This window comes from Staurois parvus, unplaced genomic scaffold (assembly GCF_062004578.1).
Source record: "Staurois parvus isolate SC_StPar_1 unplaced genomic scaffold, SC_StPar_1.0 ptg000232l, whole genome shotgun sequence".
Classification (NCBI taxonomy): Eukaryota; Metazoa; Chordata; class Amphibia; order Anura; family Ranidae; genus Staurois; species Staurois parvus.
The window spans coordinates 4,864,577-4,880,145 of record NW_028318028.1 but is presented as its reverse complement, the minus strand read 5'-3'; the positions used below and the strand labels follow the sequence as shown (position 1 = coordinate 4,880,145).

General features: G+C 39.5%; 1 protein-coding gene across 1 annotated transcript; it reads right to left on the bottom strand.

Annotated features, from left to right (window-relative positions):
• Positions 1–7,747: 7,747 nt before the first annotated feature.
• LOC149460267 (olfactory receptor 5V1-like) lies at positions 7,748–8,689 on the bottom strand. The gene has a single exon (XM_089679884.1). It carries the CDS (start codon positions 8,687–8,689, stop codon positions 7,748–7,750), a length of 942 nt encoding a protein of 313 aa, XP_089536010.1.
• Positions 8,690–15,569: the final 6,880 nt, after the last annotated feature.

The following is a 15,569-nucleotide window of genomic DNA, read 5'->3' as shown; positions in this document are numbered from 1 at the left end:
CATGTCAAATTTAGGTACATACATTTCATGCATTTAAAATACACTGCATTTTTTTTACATAGCTGCATTAATGGATGTTTTTATGTTTGGCTGGAGTTCAGGTTTAAAGGGACAGTGACTGTGTCTTGGAATTCCTATATTTTAAGTATCCTTTTAACGCTCAGCCTCCTTCCAAAAAATTATACTGTTTTCCAATAAACCTTTAAAGTCAATGTAAAGTGATTCGTTCCCAGTTTTATTTAATTTTGAACTGCTGTGCTCTTTTCTGAAGAAATACAGTTAACATGCTGTTAAAAAAAATTAACCGTGTCCCCTCCACCCTATAGAAGAAATACTGCTACAGGGTGGCAGGGGTGCGCAAAATCACACACACACACACACAGACACACATATGTGATTTTTCAGTTCCGGTTTAAAGGGTGTGAGCAAGAGCCCTACCCGCGCCACCAGTCATTGAGTCCTGGCTTGTGATTGCTGAATATCTCAGGCAGGGGAGAGACCTGTATGTAAACAATACAGATCTCTCCCCCGTCAGCTCCCCTGCACACTGCTTTGTATGGCTCTGCTACTCAGAGTCATACAAAGCAGTGTGCTTACAGTGAAACACAGACACAGCCCCCATAGTAAAACAGCACCCAGTTAACCCTTTGATTGCCCCACATGTTAACCCCTTCCTTCCCAGTGCCATTAGTACAGTGCCAGTGCTTTTTATTAGCACTGATCACTGTATTGGTGTCACTGGGGATGTCAGTGACACCAAATCAGTTCCCCCCCAGTTTCAGAATGCCCGCTGTAGTCCCGCTATAAGTTGCTGATTGCCACCATTACTAGTAAAAGAAAAAAAAATCCAGTATTTATACCGCCATTTGTAAACGCTATAATTTTCACATAAACCGATTAATTTACACGTATTGGGATTTTGTTTTAGCAAAGACATTTAGCAGAATACATTTTGGCCTAAATTTATGACAAAATTTGATTTTAAAATTTACTTTACTGGACATGTTTAATAGCAAAATGTCAAAAACATTGTTTTTTCTCAAAATTGTCGGTCTTTTTTTGTTAATAGCGCCAAAAAAAAAATGCATAGGCGATCAATTACCACCGAAAGAAAGCTGTATTTGTAGGGAAAAAAAGGATGTACTGTAAATTATATTTGGGTGCAGCATTGCATGACCGCACAATTGTCAGTTAAAGTAACGCAGTGCCAAATCGCAAAAAATGGCCTGGTCAGGAAGGGGGAGAGGGGGGGGGGGCTAATCCTCTGGATAGCAAGTATATATATATTTTTTTGCTTGTTTGTTGTGTTTTGTTTTAAATCATCTGGTCCTAAAGTGATAGTAAATTGGGGTACGTGTGGAGTGCACATTATGACACACTTACCAGCTAGGTGAGGTCCAAGCTACTTCCTCGTTGATGCCATGTCATCTTCCTCATCTTCTGGGTCCACCATCTACTTGCTTCACCTATTAGGCAGGCACCTTTGTTGGAACTTTTGTGCATATGTGCTGGAGTTATATAATCTCAGCACCCAGCTTAATTTCAGAGTCCAGGACTGTACACTGTACTCTGTGCATGTGCTGCAGTATACAAATGTACAAAATATTGATAGCGGGTACGTAAAAGAATGTATTTGGGAAGTATACAATCTCTTCTACCAAACAAAGCCTACCCCCTGGAAATGTTTCTTTAATTTATAAATGATTTCATATATGGTGTATCCAATCTTTTTATTCATATGTATCATTTATTATGCAGAGCTCAGATACAGGTTAAGCATTTTACTTCTAGGCATTTGTCTATAGATAAGTACAGTTTGTGGTTCTTAAAGCCAGATAATGACCACTGAAAACATTAGTGTCAAGGGAGATTCTGAGAACTATCATTCTCCAAAGCCAAGCACTACACACATACATTTGTTTCAAGAGCACAAGAGGAGATCAGAAGGAGCTATAACATTTCTTTGAATTATATAGTATTCCCTATATCTTTAAGATACTTTTTATCCAGTAGTTATGAGTAGTCATTCTGAAGTTATATCAGATATTACAGTCTTCATTAGGGAGAAAGTAATCCCACATTGTACCTTAAAGGGAACCACCTCAGATTTCAGTGCAGTGGAGTACAGGGGCGGACTGACAACTCATGGGGCCCCCGGGGCAATAGGGGATCATGGGCCTCCTGTGTCCTTGCCCAAACTCAAAAAAGCCTATGAAAAAGGTACCAGGGGCATCTCATGGGGCCCCCTACTGACCCCGGGCCCTCGGGCAGTGCCCGAGTTTCCAAATGGTCAGTCTGCCCCTGGTGGAGTATTTAACAAAGTCCCCCCTCCCCTTCAAAAAATTAAAAAAAACCCTCTGTTATAGTGGTATAAACTGAGGTACAATAATCCTTTACACTGAAAGCACAACAAGCAGTATGAACATTTAATTTGCTTCCTAATTCTTACCTACCAGGTATCATCCATATGTAATAAAATTGTGTACAGAGCTGAGCTTTTATAATGTGCTAACCCATGTATAGCTCCTCTCCATCAAGTTCAGAAGGCCTCCTGGGACCATTCGTTCTACTGCAATTAATGTTAATAAGTGTTGTCACACTAGTGTCACAGACATGTAATGGTCTATCCATTGCACTATGCGTTGCTTTAAAAGCTTTGGTTTGTGTTAGTGAAAATGCATATTCTTCACTTTAAGCAGGGTTCTGAAAACTTCAAAAACTTGGGAGCCAATACCACTTCTTTATATCTTGCTTGGCCCTGGCCAAAGGTTTTGGTATTTGTCTGAATGCCTGAACTACCAAAGTTTAGACCAAACCATAGGCTCATTGCGCTTTTTAATAAACATGTATCAAAAAAATACTGTACTTTCCCCTATTAAAAAAGAACCGTATTGTAAATATTAAACTAATGCTGTTTAAGCTCATTTCAGCCAATTCCATTTTTTTTAATATAGTTGAGATGGGTTAAGACTTTTGATCTGTGATTTTATTGTGGAAATTTCCATTCACGTTTGATCCTTATGAAACATGGTTAAGAAATTAGGAAAAATGGATCACTAAAAGAGTAAAGCATAGACAGCAATAAACACCTCATAGAGGTTCTAACCTTTCCTCATTCTACTAGTTCTGTTGATGTATCTGTCTGCACTGTACAGAAAATGATGGGACCCTTCCACACTGTAACATAATAAAACAAGGAAAATCATTGGCTACAGTTGATCTTTGATTATACGTTTAGTGTTTGTAATAGAACAAATCTAGCTGCATTAGTTACAAGTCAACAGTGAAGGTCTTTTCAGCATCTCAGAAGAGCACATTTCATATTTATGATAAAGGCCATGGCCCTCACAAAAACTGAGAAAGACTTTTAGATTTTTCACATTACACTGTTGAAAGTTTTTTTTACTTCTGTGTAATAATTGTCAGATGTGGTGCTTCAAGAATTGGCCTGATATTAGCCCAAAGCAAGTCCAAAAGTCTAAGTGGTAAAGCATTACAGCTGTGATCAGCTGATTTCTAGTGCAATGCCAGGCTCCTGCAGACTGTCAATATAGTTATCTGCCCATACCTCCAATACAGGCATGCACTTACTGAAGTCCAGAAGATCAATGAACTACGGTAGTAGTGGTAGTGGTTAACAGTAATTGTAGATCGTTCATTCACAAAACTCTGTAAATGAATAATGCACCAGTATGGGCAGAGCCCCACACGGTCACACTGTTTTCAAATTGTGACAGCGGGTGTGGGGAGAAAGTCCCCTGCTCACTGTCACAGAGAAGGGGTGATGAGGGATTGAGGTGGGGGGATGCTGAACATGTTACATGTTATATTCTAAATTTGGGTGTAACATGTTCAGAAAGTTGAACTTTCCTTTACACTTAAAATCAAAAAATGAATATATTGCAGTTTTATTTTCACCTGGTCATTTGGCCGGTGACACCCTTTCTGTTTTAGGATGGTTCCTTTATCCATGAAGGAGCAATGGAGTCACCCTTGGACAGCAGCACTGTATGGAGATGATAATGTTAGATGGACTAGTAGAATTACATGGATTTGTGACAAACAAATTAAAGCCTAACTCTAGCTCAAGCTTTTTTTTGAAGTTTCAGAAATTGTTTTTTTTTTCCTTTTTGGTTTTATATGCAATAATAAAAGCTGACCATTGTAAGCACACCTGTCACTGTCAAATGGTTTGTCTCAATCCTCTAAAGGCCACTGTTGCTGCAAAGCATGGTCTGTTAAAAGAAGTTGGGGGTCAAGGTGCGTTGCCACGGGCAACACTATCTCACCCCCTCCCTCTTACTGGCCTCACCCCCCACCTCCCTCCAAAGATTATTGATACTTTTTTTTTTAACAGAGTTTGATGAAGAAATAATTTTGTATCAAGATGAAATCTGCCTGATCTGTTTCTTCTATATTGCAGTCTACTTGGCTACTTGCATACTGTTTAGCCACTGTACATCATTTGTGGCTATTGTCTAAAAAAAATACACTCTATTGTTTGTTTCAAAATAAAACCTGCCTTATGCCTCTCTCTTATATTGTGGCCTTACCAAGCTAGTTACAGAGTGTTCAGCATCTGTACAACATTTGTAGCTATTATCTCCTCTCAATAATATACTCTGTTGTTTATTTCAAGATAAAACCTGCCTCGTCTCTTGCTCCTACATTGTGACTTTACCATGTTGCTTGCATACAGTCATGCCACTGAAAATGTTTGGGGCTATTGCTTCTCTAGTACTACACTCACATTTCTATATCATAAGTTAAAGCCTGCCTCATATTCTCTCTCACACTAAGACCTTACCAAGCTGCTTACAAACTGTCCAGCTACTGTAGAATATTTGTGGCTATTGTCTCTCAAACAGTACACTCTAATTTATATTTCAAGACAAAACCTGCCTTGTATCTTTTTATTTTGCCCCTCTCTATTGTGGCTTAACTAAGCTGCTTACATACTGTACTGTCATCAAAAAGGAGTGCTATCTATGCTGGGTGTGGAATCGCACAGTCAGAGTCCAGTAGTAAAAGAATAAAATCATAACACAGTTTATTGGAAACATTGAAAAAACTTGCAGTGTAAAAAGCAGCTTACGTACAATGTGCTCCAAGCCAACAGGTTCCATCAACATGCACCAGTGGATGACACAGACTTCCGTTCCCATAGGGGTAGGATGTAGTACAGCCAGTGACATCAGGAAGAGAGACGGAAACAGGGCATCCAGAGGCCGCTGGGGTTTCAGAGATGGCATACCTGTGGGCCTGTTTACACCATCTCTGGTACCCCGGCAGCTGCCTGATGCCTTGATTCCTTCCCATTTCCTGGTGTCACCGACTGTACTACATCCTACCCCTCTGAGCACGGGAGATTGTGTAATTCACTGGTGCTGATGGAACCTGTTGGCTTGAAGAGCACGGTACGTAAGCCGCTTTTTACACTGCAAGTTTCTCAATGTTTCCAATAAATTGTGTTATGATTTTATCCTTTTACTACTGTACTCTGACTGTGCAATTCTTCACCCAGAATTGATATGATGACTTTGCAGCTGGTTATCATAGAGTCCATATGAGTTGTTGGAGCAGCCATTACCGTGGTGTCTTTTTATCAAACATTCTTTTGGATACCTGTCTGAGTGCATGGCTTTTTGGTCTTTCATTTTTACATACTGACACTATAGTTTTTATTTCAAGATAAAACCTGCCTTGTCTCTTTCTGTTTGCCACCTATGTAAGCGCTTGCATACTGTCTTGATGCTAACCAATTTCTACCAAACACTTACTTGAAGTCTTTATTTTGAAAATGTTGGGAGTAATTGGGGATACATGGAGAGGAGGGGGTTTGGGGAAGTATGAAGTGAGGTTTTGAAGTGTTTTTGTTCACTCTGTCTTGGATTTATTAAACCTTTAAAAAAGAAGCACAACCAAAGCTTTTATGGCAACACTGCTCATGACCAATTACTACCATATGTAAGCTCACCAAACAGATGTACTGTACAGACTAATCCTATTTATGCTTTCACACAGACTATAAAATGTATTTATTTATGTTACTTTTCCCAATCTAAAACAGATAGATATATACTTTAACAACTCAGTTATTCTATTAAGATCCAACACATTCATGCAAATGTTAAAATGTTAATAAGCAGCTATTAGATATTAGATTAAAGAAGGCTTCTAACAGGCACAGGCATATTGTCATTGTAATACTGAATCTAGCTGCATAGGTGCCTGGTCATTGAAGGTATAATCTGTTAGTTTGGTTCATATTATATGAGATATGCTTCAGGACTAAACCCATACTAGGTTAGTGAGTGGGCTGACCTCTTCTCTGTGTGGTTAAGGTGTTTTCCTGGATTCAGTGTGAACTAAGCATAGTGATCATTCCACCATTTGATATTTTTTCTTAGTTGAATCACATTTTTCTGGGATATAAGTCTGTATGACATACTGTACCTGTATAGTGATGGACTTCATTTACACCATAGTTCATGAGAGATCGCATTCTTGAAGTGTGTTTTCATTGCATTAGCAAAGAGATCCCTATTTGAGATATTTGCGGAAGTGTCTTATATGGACATGACATATGCTTGGACTAGCTCTATCTACATAGCATGCCCATTGTCCATATTTGCTTGGTTTATATGCATATCTGTATAGATGAAGTGGGCTTTTACTAATGTGGATGTGCCCACTATTATTAGTACGGTAGAGTCATTTTTTGTTATTATAAGGATTGCAAACATGCATATGGTATTATCTTATGTCTGTGTGCACATGCATGTCAGCTGCCCCTTGGCTTTCCACACTTGAGGCAATTCTTTTACTTTCATTGATATGCCACATCCATTTAATAATGACACTTTTTTCTCCCTGCGGGGGCGAAGAGGGCAGGGAGGTTCTTTTAGGTGGTGGGTCATGTGGTGTCTTTTCCCCTTTTTTGGTGTAGGATTGTTTTAGTAGTGAACTGTGGAAATAGATATCATGGGGAAGGCTGGGGAGGTCAGTGAGGAATTGGTGCTTGCTCGTAGTTTATAAACTTACTTTGGGTATAATAAGTAATCATTATTTTCATAAATTTTCTAATACAGTAAATGATTGGGTATACCAAAATTAGTGTCATTTTCCACAGATCTTTTTTATATAGTTCCAATGTTCTTCCAGCACAGCTTTCGGAGAGTTGTATCTCAAAAAGGATACCAAAGAGGTAATTATATTGAACACATTTATATACGGCTGCCTTTTAGTAATATATTTCTTAAAGCTCTGATAAAAGCCAAAAAATAAATACAAAAAAAACAGATTGCCATGTTTTGGTTTATTTTCAGATAATTTCATATGCATTGCTCATGTCTTTTCATTCAATTCTTTAATCTATGGTTCTTACCACCTTCCTTAAGATAAAACATTACACAGTTAAAAAAATATAGATTTGATAGTGATTTTTCAATGCATAGGCTTCATTCATATGGAACATTGATGCCAGTTGTGGAACGAATCTAGCTTATTCCTATAGCAGGAGTGTGAGCATCTGTCCCTCATTGATTATATCTAAACACCAATAGACTTCTGCAGGTTCTGTCAGCCTGTCAATGCTTTGTGCAGGCTAATTGGCCGCACCTATCTGCAACAACCTGCGAATCCAGGTGCAGGACCATGTTGGATTCTTGCTGCAGCTGTCACTGAAATCTTGTGGGTATGAGTTCTTAGAAACTGCAATTCTATCTTGAAAACAGACTTCACATTTTTATTTTTTAACTCCCAAAAACTGAAAACTTTTTCTGAAAGCTGACTTCAAATCTTTGTTTTTCAGGCTGTAAATGAGAGGGTTTAGTATGGGGACAGCAGCCGTGTTAAATAAGGAGAGCAACTTATTGTACTCTAAACTGTCTGCTGAAATGGGCCTCAAGTACTGGTAGATTAAGGTAGTATAGAGAAGGATGACAACTGTAAGGTGTGAGGAACATGTGTAGAAAGCTTTACGTCTTCCTATGCTGGAATGAATCTTTAGTATGGTGGCGATAATAAAAATGTAGGATAGAACAGTTAATAAGAGAGGCCCAGGAGCTATCAGGACTGCCCCTTCAACAATGAACAAAGTCTCCAGAGCAGAAGTATTGCTGCAAGAGAGTTTTATGACTGGCACAAGGTCACAGAAGAAGTGGTTTACTATGTTGGATCTGTAACAGGAAAAATAAGTCACCAAACCAGCATATGGGATAATTTCTACAAATCCAAGAGCCCAACAGACAGAAGCCAGAAGAGTGCAGGTTCTGTGATTCATGATAACTGTGTATCTCAAGGGACTACAGATGGCAACATATCTGTCATAGCCCATGGCAGTAAGTAACAGCAGTTCGTCACTAACAAATCTTCCAAAGAAATAGATTTGGGCTATGCAGCTGAGATATGAAATGTTGTGATTCCCAGTTAGACCTATGAGAAGGATCTTGTGCAGAGAGACAGTTGTAGAGCACATATCGATCATGGATAGATTTACCAAGAAAAAATACATTGGAGTGTGGAGACGGTGATGTAGGCAAACCAGCAGGAGAATGGTTATGTTTCCGCCAATAGTGAAGAGATAAATAAGAAGAACCAGAAGGAAGAGTGGAGCCTTCAGCTCTGGAATGTCTGAGATTCCTTTGATAATGAAAAATGTCACCATGGTCTGATTGCCTTGTTCCATTTGATCCCATTTATCTGACCACTGTCTGTGTGTTTAAAGAAGAAAGCTTGGTTTCTCTTTGTTAATTTAAAGGGAACCTGAAGTAAAGTCAATGTTTCTAAAGTACAATTGTACACAATTACATGCATGCACAGCTTTAATATTGAGGTCTTCTATTACAGTTATCAGAATAAAAGGAGCTTTCTGAGGATGGAAGGTGGTCAAATTTTTCACAGAAGAGAGCATCTGTTTTGAGGAGAACCCTGGGTGCTCAATATAAACACGGGACTGAAAGCTCAACTCTAGGTTGGGCATCTCAACTTATTGGTCCCCTCCCCCTCTGTATACTATATATATGTATTGCAGCACTTTATTATTGTTTCATCTGCAAGTTCCAACAAATACCCAATGAGCCTGCCACTGAAGGCCACTTAGTGCAGCTTCATCTGATGGTATGGCAACAATGCTGCACTGTTCCTGAATTAGTAGCACAGTTGCCATTCTCATGTAGGCTGTGCCTACTTGCACAACAGTGAGATGAACAAAATGTTGCGGGGGGTGTAGCGATTCAGCACAAGCTATAGTTTGTCAATTGGCACCTTACCAGACCTAATTCTGCCCTCTCTGGATTGGCAGCACTTCCTCTATTGCTGAAATGCTCCAAATGTGAGCTGCAGTATTTGGGAGGGGGAAACACAAATGAAGGATGATTTGGCTCAGTCAAAAAGATAAAAGGATAATAATTGGATTTGGGACTTGTTTAGACTGTCATGAAGGAGTCTTTAGCTGTACTTTAAAGAGACACTGACTCTTTTCTCTTTGAGAGCAAACCAATAGTGTTTTTACAGAGGGATTCCCCTCAACCAGCTGATACTCTCACCTTGCCATGGATTTCTCTGTTGGAGCTGGTAAAACTGTCCTGTGCTTCTAAGTATGGAGAAACATGTGACTGAGCAATGGGCTCATCCATCTGCTCACTTTTCTCCTCTTTTTAGCATAATCCTCATCACCCCATGTACATACCTGATTGGCTCCTTATGCTTCCCCTCTTTTCCCAGCCAGACTGCTGCTGCTCAAGCTGATACAGAAAGCCGTTCTCATGTTAAACTCAGGTAAATATGTTTGTTCAGTAAGAAAACAAGCAAGCACTGGCGAGAGTGACTAGCACAAAAGGTGACACACTAACCTTATAATGAAATGAACTCAAAGAAAATGCATTGCATCAATAATAAAAAAACATTAAAATATGATAAGTCAAGTAAAAAACTGAATAAGTGAACATAGACATTAAAGTGCATCAATATGTGATTATGCAACCAAAATATGACAGTATGCAAAGATCATAATATGGGCAAAGAAATTGCATATAGACGTATCCCCTGAAGACGTGCGTGCACATGAAACGCATTGGGTGGGGGCTTACATGCCGCCATTTTCAGTGTCCAGTGGCATTTTATTCTGTTTGTTTCCACGTGATCTGTTTAATGCTTTATACGGCTCAATTTAAAAATAAATACCGCACGATTTACCTTATCCTTTTTACTCCACCACTCCTCACTTCCTTTTCGGACTTATCGTAAGTCTCTTGCCTTGCACATGATAAACGCGGCAAAACAGTGTATCCCTGTTCACTGGCGATCAAAACAGGTTCCCACTGTACGAGAGTGGTTTCTTAGGGTCATCAGGATTGCGGAGATGGAGGAGCTGATTTCAGTGGCAAAAGAACACCCAGAGAGATTCAGGAAGACTTGGGCTTGTTGGAAACACTTTCAAACCACCAGTATTTATCGTCTTTCTATGAATGAATGAGACGAGATCCAAGGACACAAAAAACCTTTAGAGCTCTCACCTCTAGAATTGCTCCATAGACTGAGTCTACCCGGACTATATCTTACATAAAGGTATAATCTACGTTACCATAAATAATGTTCCATGATATGATTGGTTAACAGCCACTATTTATTATTTGACCCCCTCCACCCCTTTTTTTTTTTCTCCCCTTCCTTCTATGATGCTACTCTTCCCACTTCTTTTCACCTGATGCGCCTTTCTCTTTTCCTTTCCTTCTTTCCTTCACACCTTTTTCTTCTACAAGTAACTATATCTTTTATGAGGGACAGAGTGTCCTTTCACATATAGGTATGATTGTCTTTTACAATAAGAACCCTACATTTCCCGGCTACGGACACAGAAGAACTGCACGCCTTCAGATGATATATTGTACTACGCTTCATAGTCCCATTATTTGAGTAATCCCTACTCATTAGAGCTGCATCCACAATAATTCTCTAGACTACCTATCATAATCAGTACTTTTACTGGTCTAGTTCATTCAACTGCTATACTGTGATATTTTGTCTCAGGGTAATTCACACTTTAAATAAACAACTTATGGCCCGTCTGCGCTACGGGAGATTAAGACAGATGTTTATGCGCGGACTGTGTTCCGTATCCGTATATGACTTGTTATGCCTTTCTTATTTCAAAATAAAAACTTTTTTTGGGAAAAAAAGAAAAGAGAGAATATCTCCTAAACGGTACATGTTTAGGATAAATTCATTTTACATACAGGGGATCTTTATTATAAGCTTACCTGTAGGTACAATTAAAAAAACTGAGTTTACTACCATTTTGACATACAATTTTATTTTATAATGAAGACTTTAGATAATAATGATTTGAAAAAAAAGTGATTAAAACATTGTAATATATAAAACAATAAAAAAAGCATTTTGGCTCCAGGTATGATGCTTTTGACACTGTCATATACCTGTACACGCTCTACAAGAACTTTTAAATAAATATATCATTACAAAATATCTGAAAACAGGTGATTTTGTTTAATTGGTGAACTGCTGTATTTAAGAGTACTGTTTTCCAAATTCAGATTTGGTAAAATGCTTTTAATACCTTAAAGGGGGTACAGGTGAGGAGTACATATTGAAACACTTACCTCTGGGTGTGCTCTCCTCCAGCAATGTGAGGTCCAAGCTTCCCACATAAACCCTCTTCTTACAGGTTCACCATCTTCTTGCTCCACCCATTAGGCAGGAACCAATGATGTGACTTCTGCCCAAGGGGTGCTTGAGTTACATAATCTTAACACCAAGCTCAATTTCTAATTTTCTGATGCCAGGACTGTATACTGTGCATGTGCTGCAATCAGTGTAAAAAAAAACCAAGTAGGTAAATAGAAGAGTTTTTTTTTTGGCATGAGGGAAATGATACATTTTCTTCTACCAAAAAAAAAAAACCCACCGGCTGGTAATGTTTTGTTTCTAAAGTTTGCTTCCTCTTCACATTGTAAATGTTGTTGTATCTGTGGTAGCCCATCCTTGTATTAAGATTTATCAGTTATCAGTTAGACCTCAGATACAGGCTAAGCAATTTACTCCCTGGGCATCCATATGGATATATATGTGATGCTTAAAGAGTAGCTTAAATTCCCCCCCCCCCCCCCGAAAAATATGAATTCATAATTTAATAAAAAGGACATGTATCTGGTTCTTCACCAGTCTTTAGGTCCCTGGCACCAGCATGTTTACTCAGAGAAGTCGGCTGTGACTCCTTGTGGCTTCACAGCCAGCTTCCCACTGTGCATGTGCGAGCCGTGCTGTATTTTGTGAATGGTCCTGGTGGTAGAGAAGGGAGGGAGGGAGGAGGCAGAACAAGAGAACTTCCCCTTTTGGGTGAAGTTCCATTTTAAAACCAAAGAAGCTAAGTCCATTGAAAGCATTAATGTCAAGGGAGAGTCTGAGGGCTATCATTCTCCGAAGCCATGCACTGCATACGTACATCTGTTTCATAATCCCCCTGAGCACAAAAGAGGAGAACAAAAGCATTTATATGAAATATACAGTATTCTTTAAATTTTTAAGATTTCATCCACTAGCTATCAGTAGTTATATCACATATTGTTTTCTTTGACAAGGGAGAAGGTAAGCACATATCCAACTTAACTTAAAGGAACACCCTCAACTTTTAAATGTAAATGTGTATCAGTGTAGAAAAAATATTAGCAATGCCAGTCCTATAGGTAGCTGATGCAGTAGTGAACTTTATTTGTTTTACATTACTCCTTAGTTCTTACCTACCAGGTATTATCCAGATGTATATAAATGTGCCATGTTTTGTGCTACCCTTGGCAAGACTAAAATCGGGCACCCCCCCGCATCTAAATTTGTTCCACCCCTTGCTGTTTAAGATCCACCCCTTCCTCTTTAGGCTCCACCTCTTCCTATTAGAGCACCACCTCTTATTTTATTCCATTATCGGTGTCAGTAGGAGGAATATTGCCCCATCATTGGTGTCAGTGGAAGAATAGAGCCCCATCACTGGTGTCAGTGGGAGGGAATAGTGCCCCATCACTGGTATCAGTGGGAGGAATAGTGCCCCATCACTGGTGTCAGTGGGAGGAATAGTGCCCCATCATTGGTGTCAGTGGGAGGAATAGTGCCCCATCATTGGTGTCAGTGGGAGGAATAGTGCCCCATCATTGGTGTCAGTGGGTGGAATAGTGCCCCATCATTGGTGTCAGTGGGAGGAATAGTGCCCCATCATTGGTGTCAGTGGGTGGAATAGTGCCCCATCATTGGTGTCAGTGGGTGGAATAGTGCCCCATCATTGGTGTCAGTGGGAGGAATAGTGCCCCATCATTGGTGTTAGTGTTGGAGGAATAATGCTACATCATTGGTGTCAGTGACACCAATGAGGTAGCATTATTCCTCCAACACGAACACTAATGATGGGGCACTATTACTCCCACTGACATCAATGATGCATACATTGCTGTCCCCCGCTCCAGCCTGGGCTCCCTCTCCCATCCCCAGCCAGCATACCTGGCTGCAGCAGCACCATCTGCTCTGCCCAGATCTCGGCCGCACGGCACATACACTTACCTTACCGATCAGCTGTTTCCAGCCTCTCTACTCTTCTTCAACATTTCCGGCTGCTCCCTCACTCTGCTCGGCTCCTCCTCTCTGCTTGTGTGCTTTCCCTGAGCTACAGATCTGGTGGCAGCCCCTGTCCTGTGTCAGCTCCGTAGGAAAGGGGGGGTGGCGGCGCAGCTGAACCCCCCCTGAAAAGTGCCGCCCTAGGCAAATGCCGTGTTTGCCTCACAACAAATATGCCTCTGTATACACCTCTTGAAAGCTATACACTTCTGTGTTAGTGAAAGTGTGTAGTATTTTAAAATTGCTGCAGTAATAATTAACAATTAGGAATGAGCTGCACTGCCCTCTGTACCAAACCTGAACCTTTTTTAAATCAATGAGAGATTAATTTTTCACATTAAAAATGTTCATTTTCTAGGATAATAGACAAGGGGGAATTTAATAAAAAAAGGATGGGTGGTGGGAAATACCCCTGATGAAGTCACATGGTAAGTGACACAATGCGTTTGGTGGAGCCATGAGATGCCACCATGTACCAAAACTGGAAATGGAGTTCCAAGAGTAATTTGCAGTATTCAGATTCCTTTATATGAATGCGACATTGCTTTTTATTTTATGTGAGTGCAATTACTTTAATAAAAAAAAGTTGTTTAAATTACAGCACAATAAGGTTTCCTATGTACTTTTGAGCCTATTGCAGTGAAAAAGTGGACACCCTCTTAAAGGGGAATACATATATGAGAGGCTGGAAGTGTCCAAACCTAGTAGAGTGACATCTGACCTATTGGGTATCCCTGGAGAGGAATATCCTATGCACATTGTGACCTATGTTTATGAGGGTCATAATTTGGAGGTGAGGGCACAATTCACATATAGGCGGTACACGTGTGATTTCTTCATTTGTATTGTGCCACACTGGAGTTTTGATAAGAGGACAATAAAGCATTCACAGTTACACTTTTACATGTATATACTTTATTTGTCACATACTTTATGAGCTTTCAGAAATCAGAGGGTGGGGACCTGAATTTACACTCTGCAGAGCTCAGTGAGGAGAGCTGAGAGGTGATTGGATGGAAGGGACACGCCCCCTTCACACAGCACACAAGAACATAGCCAAGGCTATCATTCATAGGCTGGAGGTCCCTCCTCTGTCACCTTTTTGTCTCTTGGTGTCAGGAAAACTTGTCAGAAATTAATCGTGCAGACAATAGAGGAGCAAAGCAGCAGAGAGAAATTACACTTGCTATGGACTGAGATAAATACATACCATATAGTGATATGCTTTGCTCATATTTCATTTCAGAGGTTTACAATCACTTTAAGAAATGTTACATTTGCCTAGCAAAAGGCAGCAACTAGAAATGAATATTGCACACTTATTACAACCATGCTGGTATTATTTGTTGCAATCGCATACATTGCATATCAAATTTTTTAGAAATAGACCCCCTAAGTGTCTCATTCAGTTCTACCATGCTCAGTAGATTTTTTTTATTTAACTCCTATAGGAACCTTGTCCATTATGGACAACTAAGTGGAAGGGCTTTATAGGGAAAGAGGGACCTGTATTTAAGGGAAAAATTTACTAAAATTAAACTAAAACTCAGGTAGGGTTAATACATTAAATAAGTAGTATGTCACTGTTCCCTTCTTTCTAAATGCTTTCTAGTTTAGCCCAGTCTAGCCCAGGCTATTATCAGAATTAAGTTTGCTATCAATGTTCTCCCTAAACACGTTTAAAGTTGGTCATACCATATGTGTTTGTTATATAAATCAAACTATATTCCATTGTTAAATGACATTAAGGATGAACTAAGGAAACTAGGAGGAGGAACCCCATCATGGATAGGTCATATAAATCTGATAAAAATGGTGATTGTTCCAAAAATCTTATATAAATTTCAAATGATACCAATTAAACTCCCAGAAGCATATTTTAAAATAATTTAAAAAATGATAACAAGACATATTTGGAGGAATAAAAAAACAAGAATAGGTTATGAAAT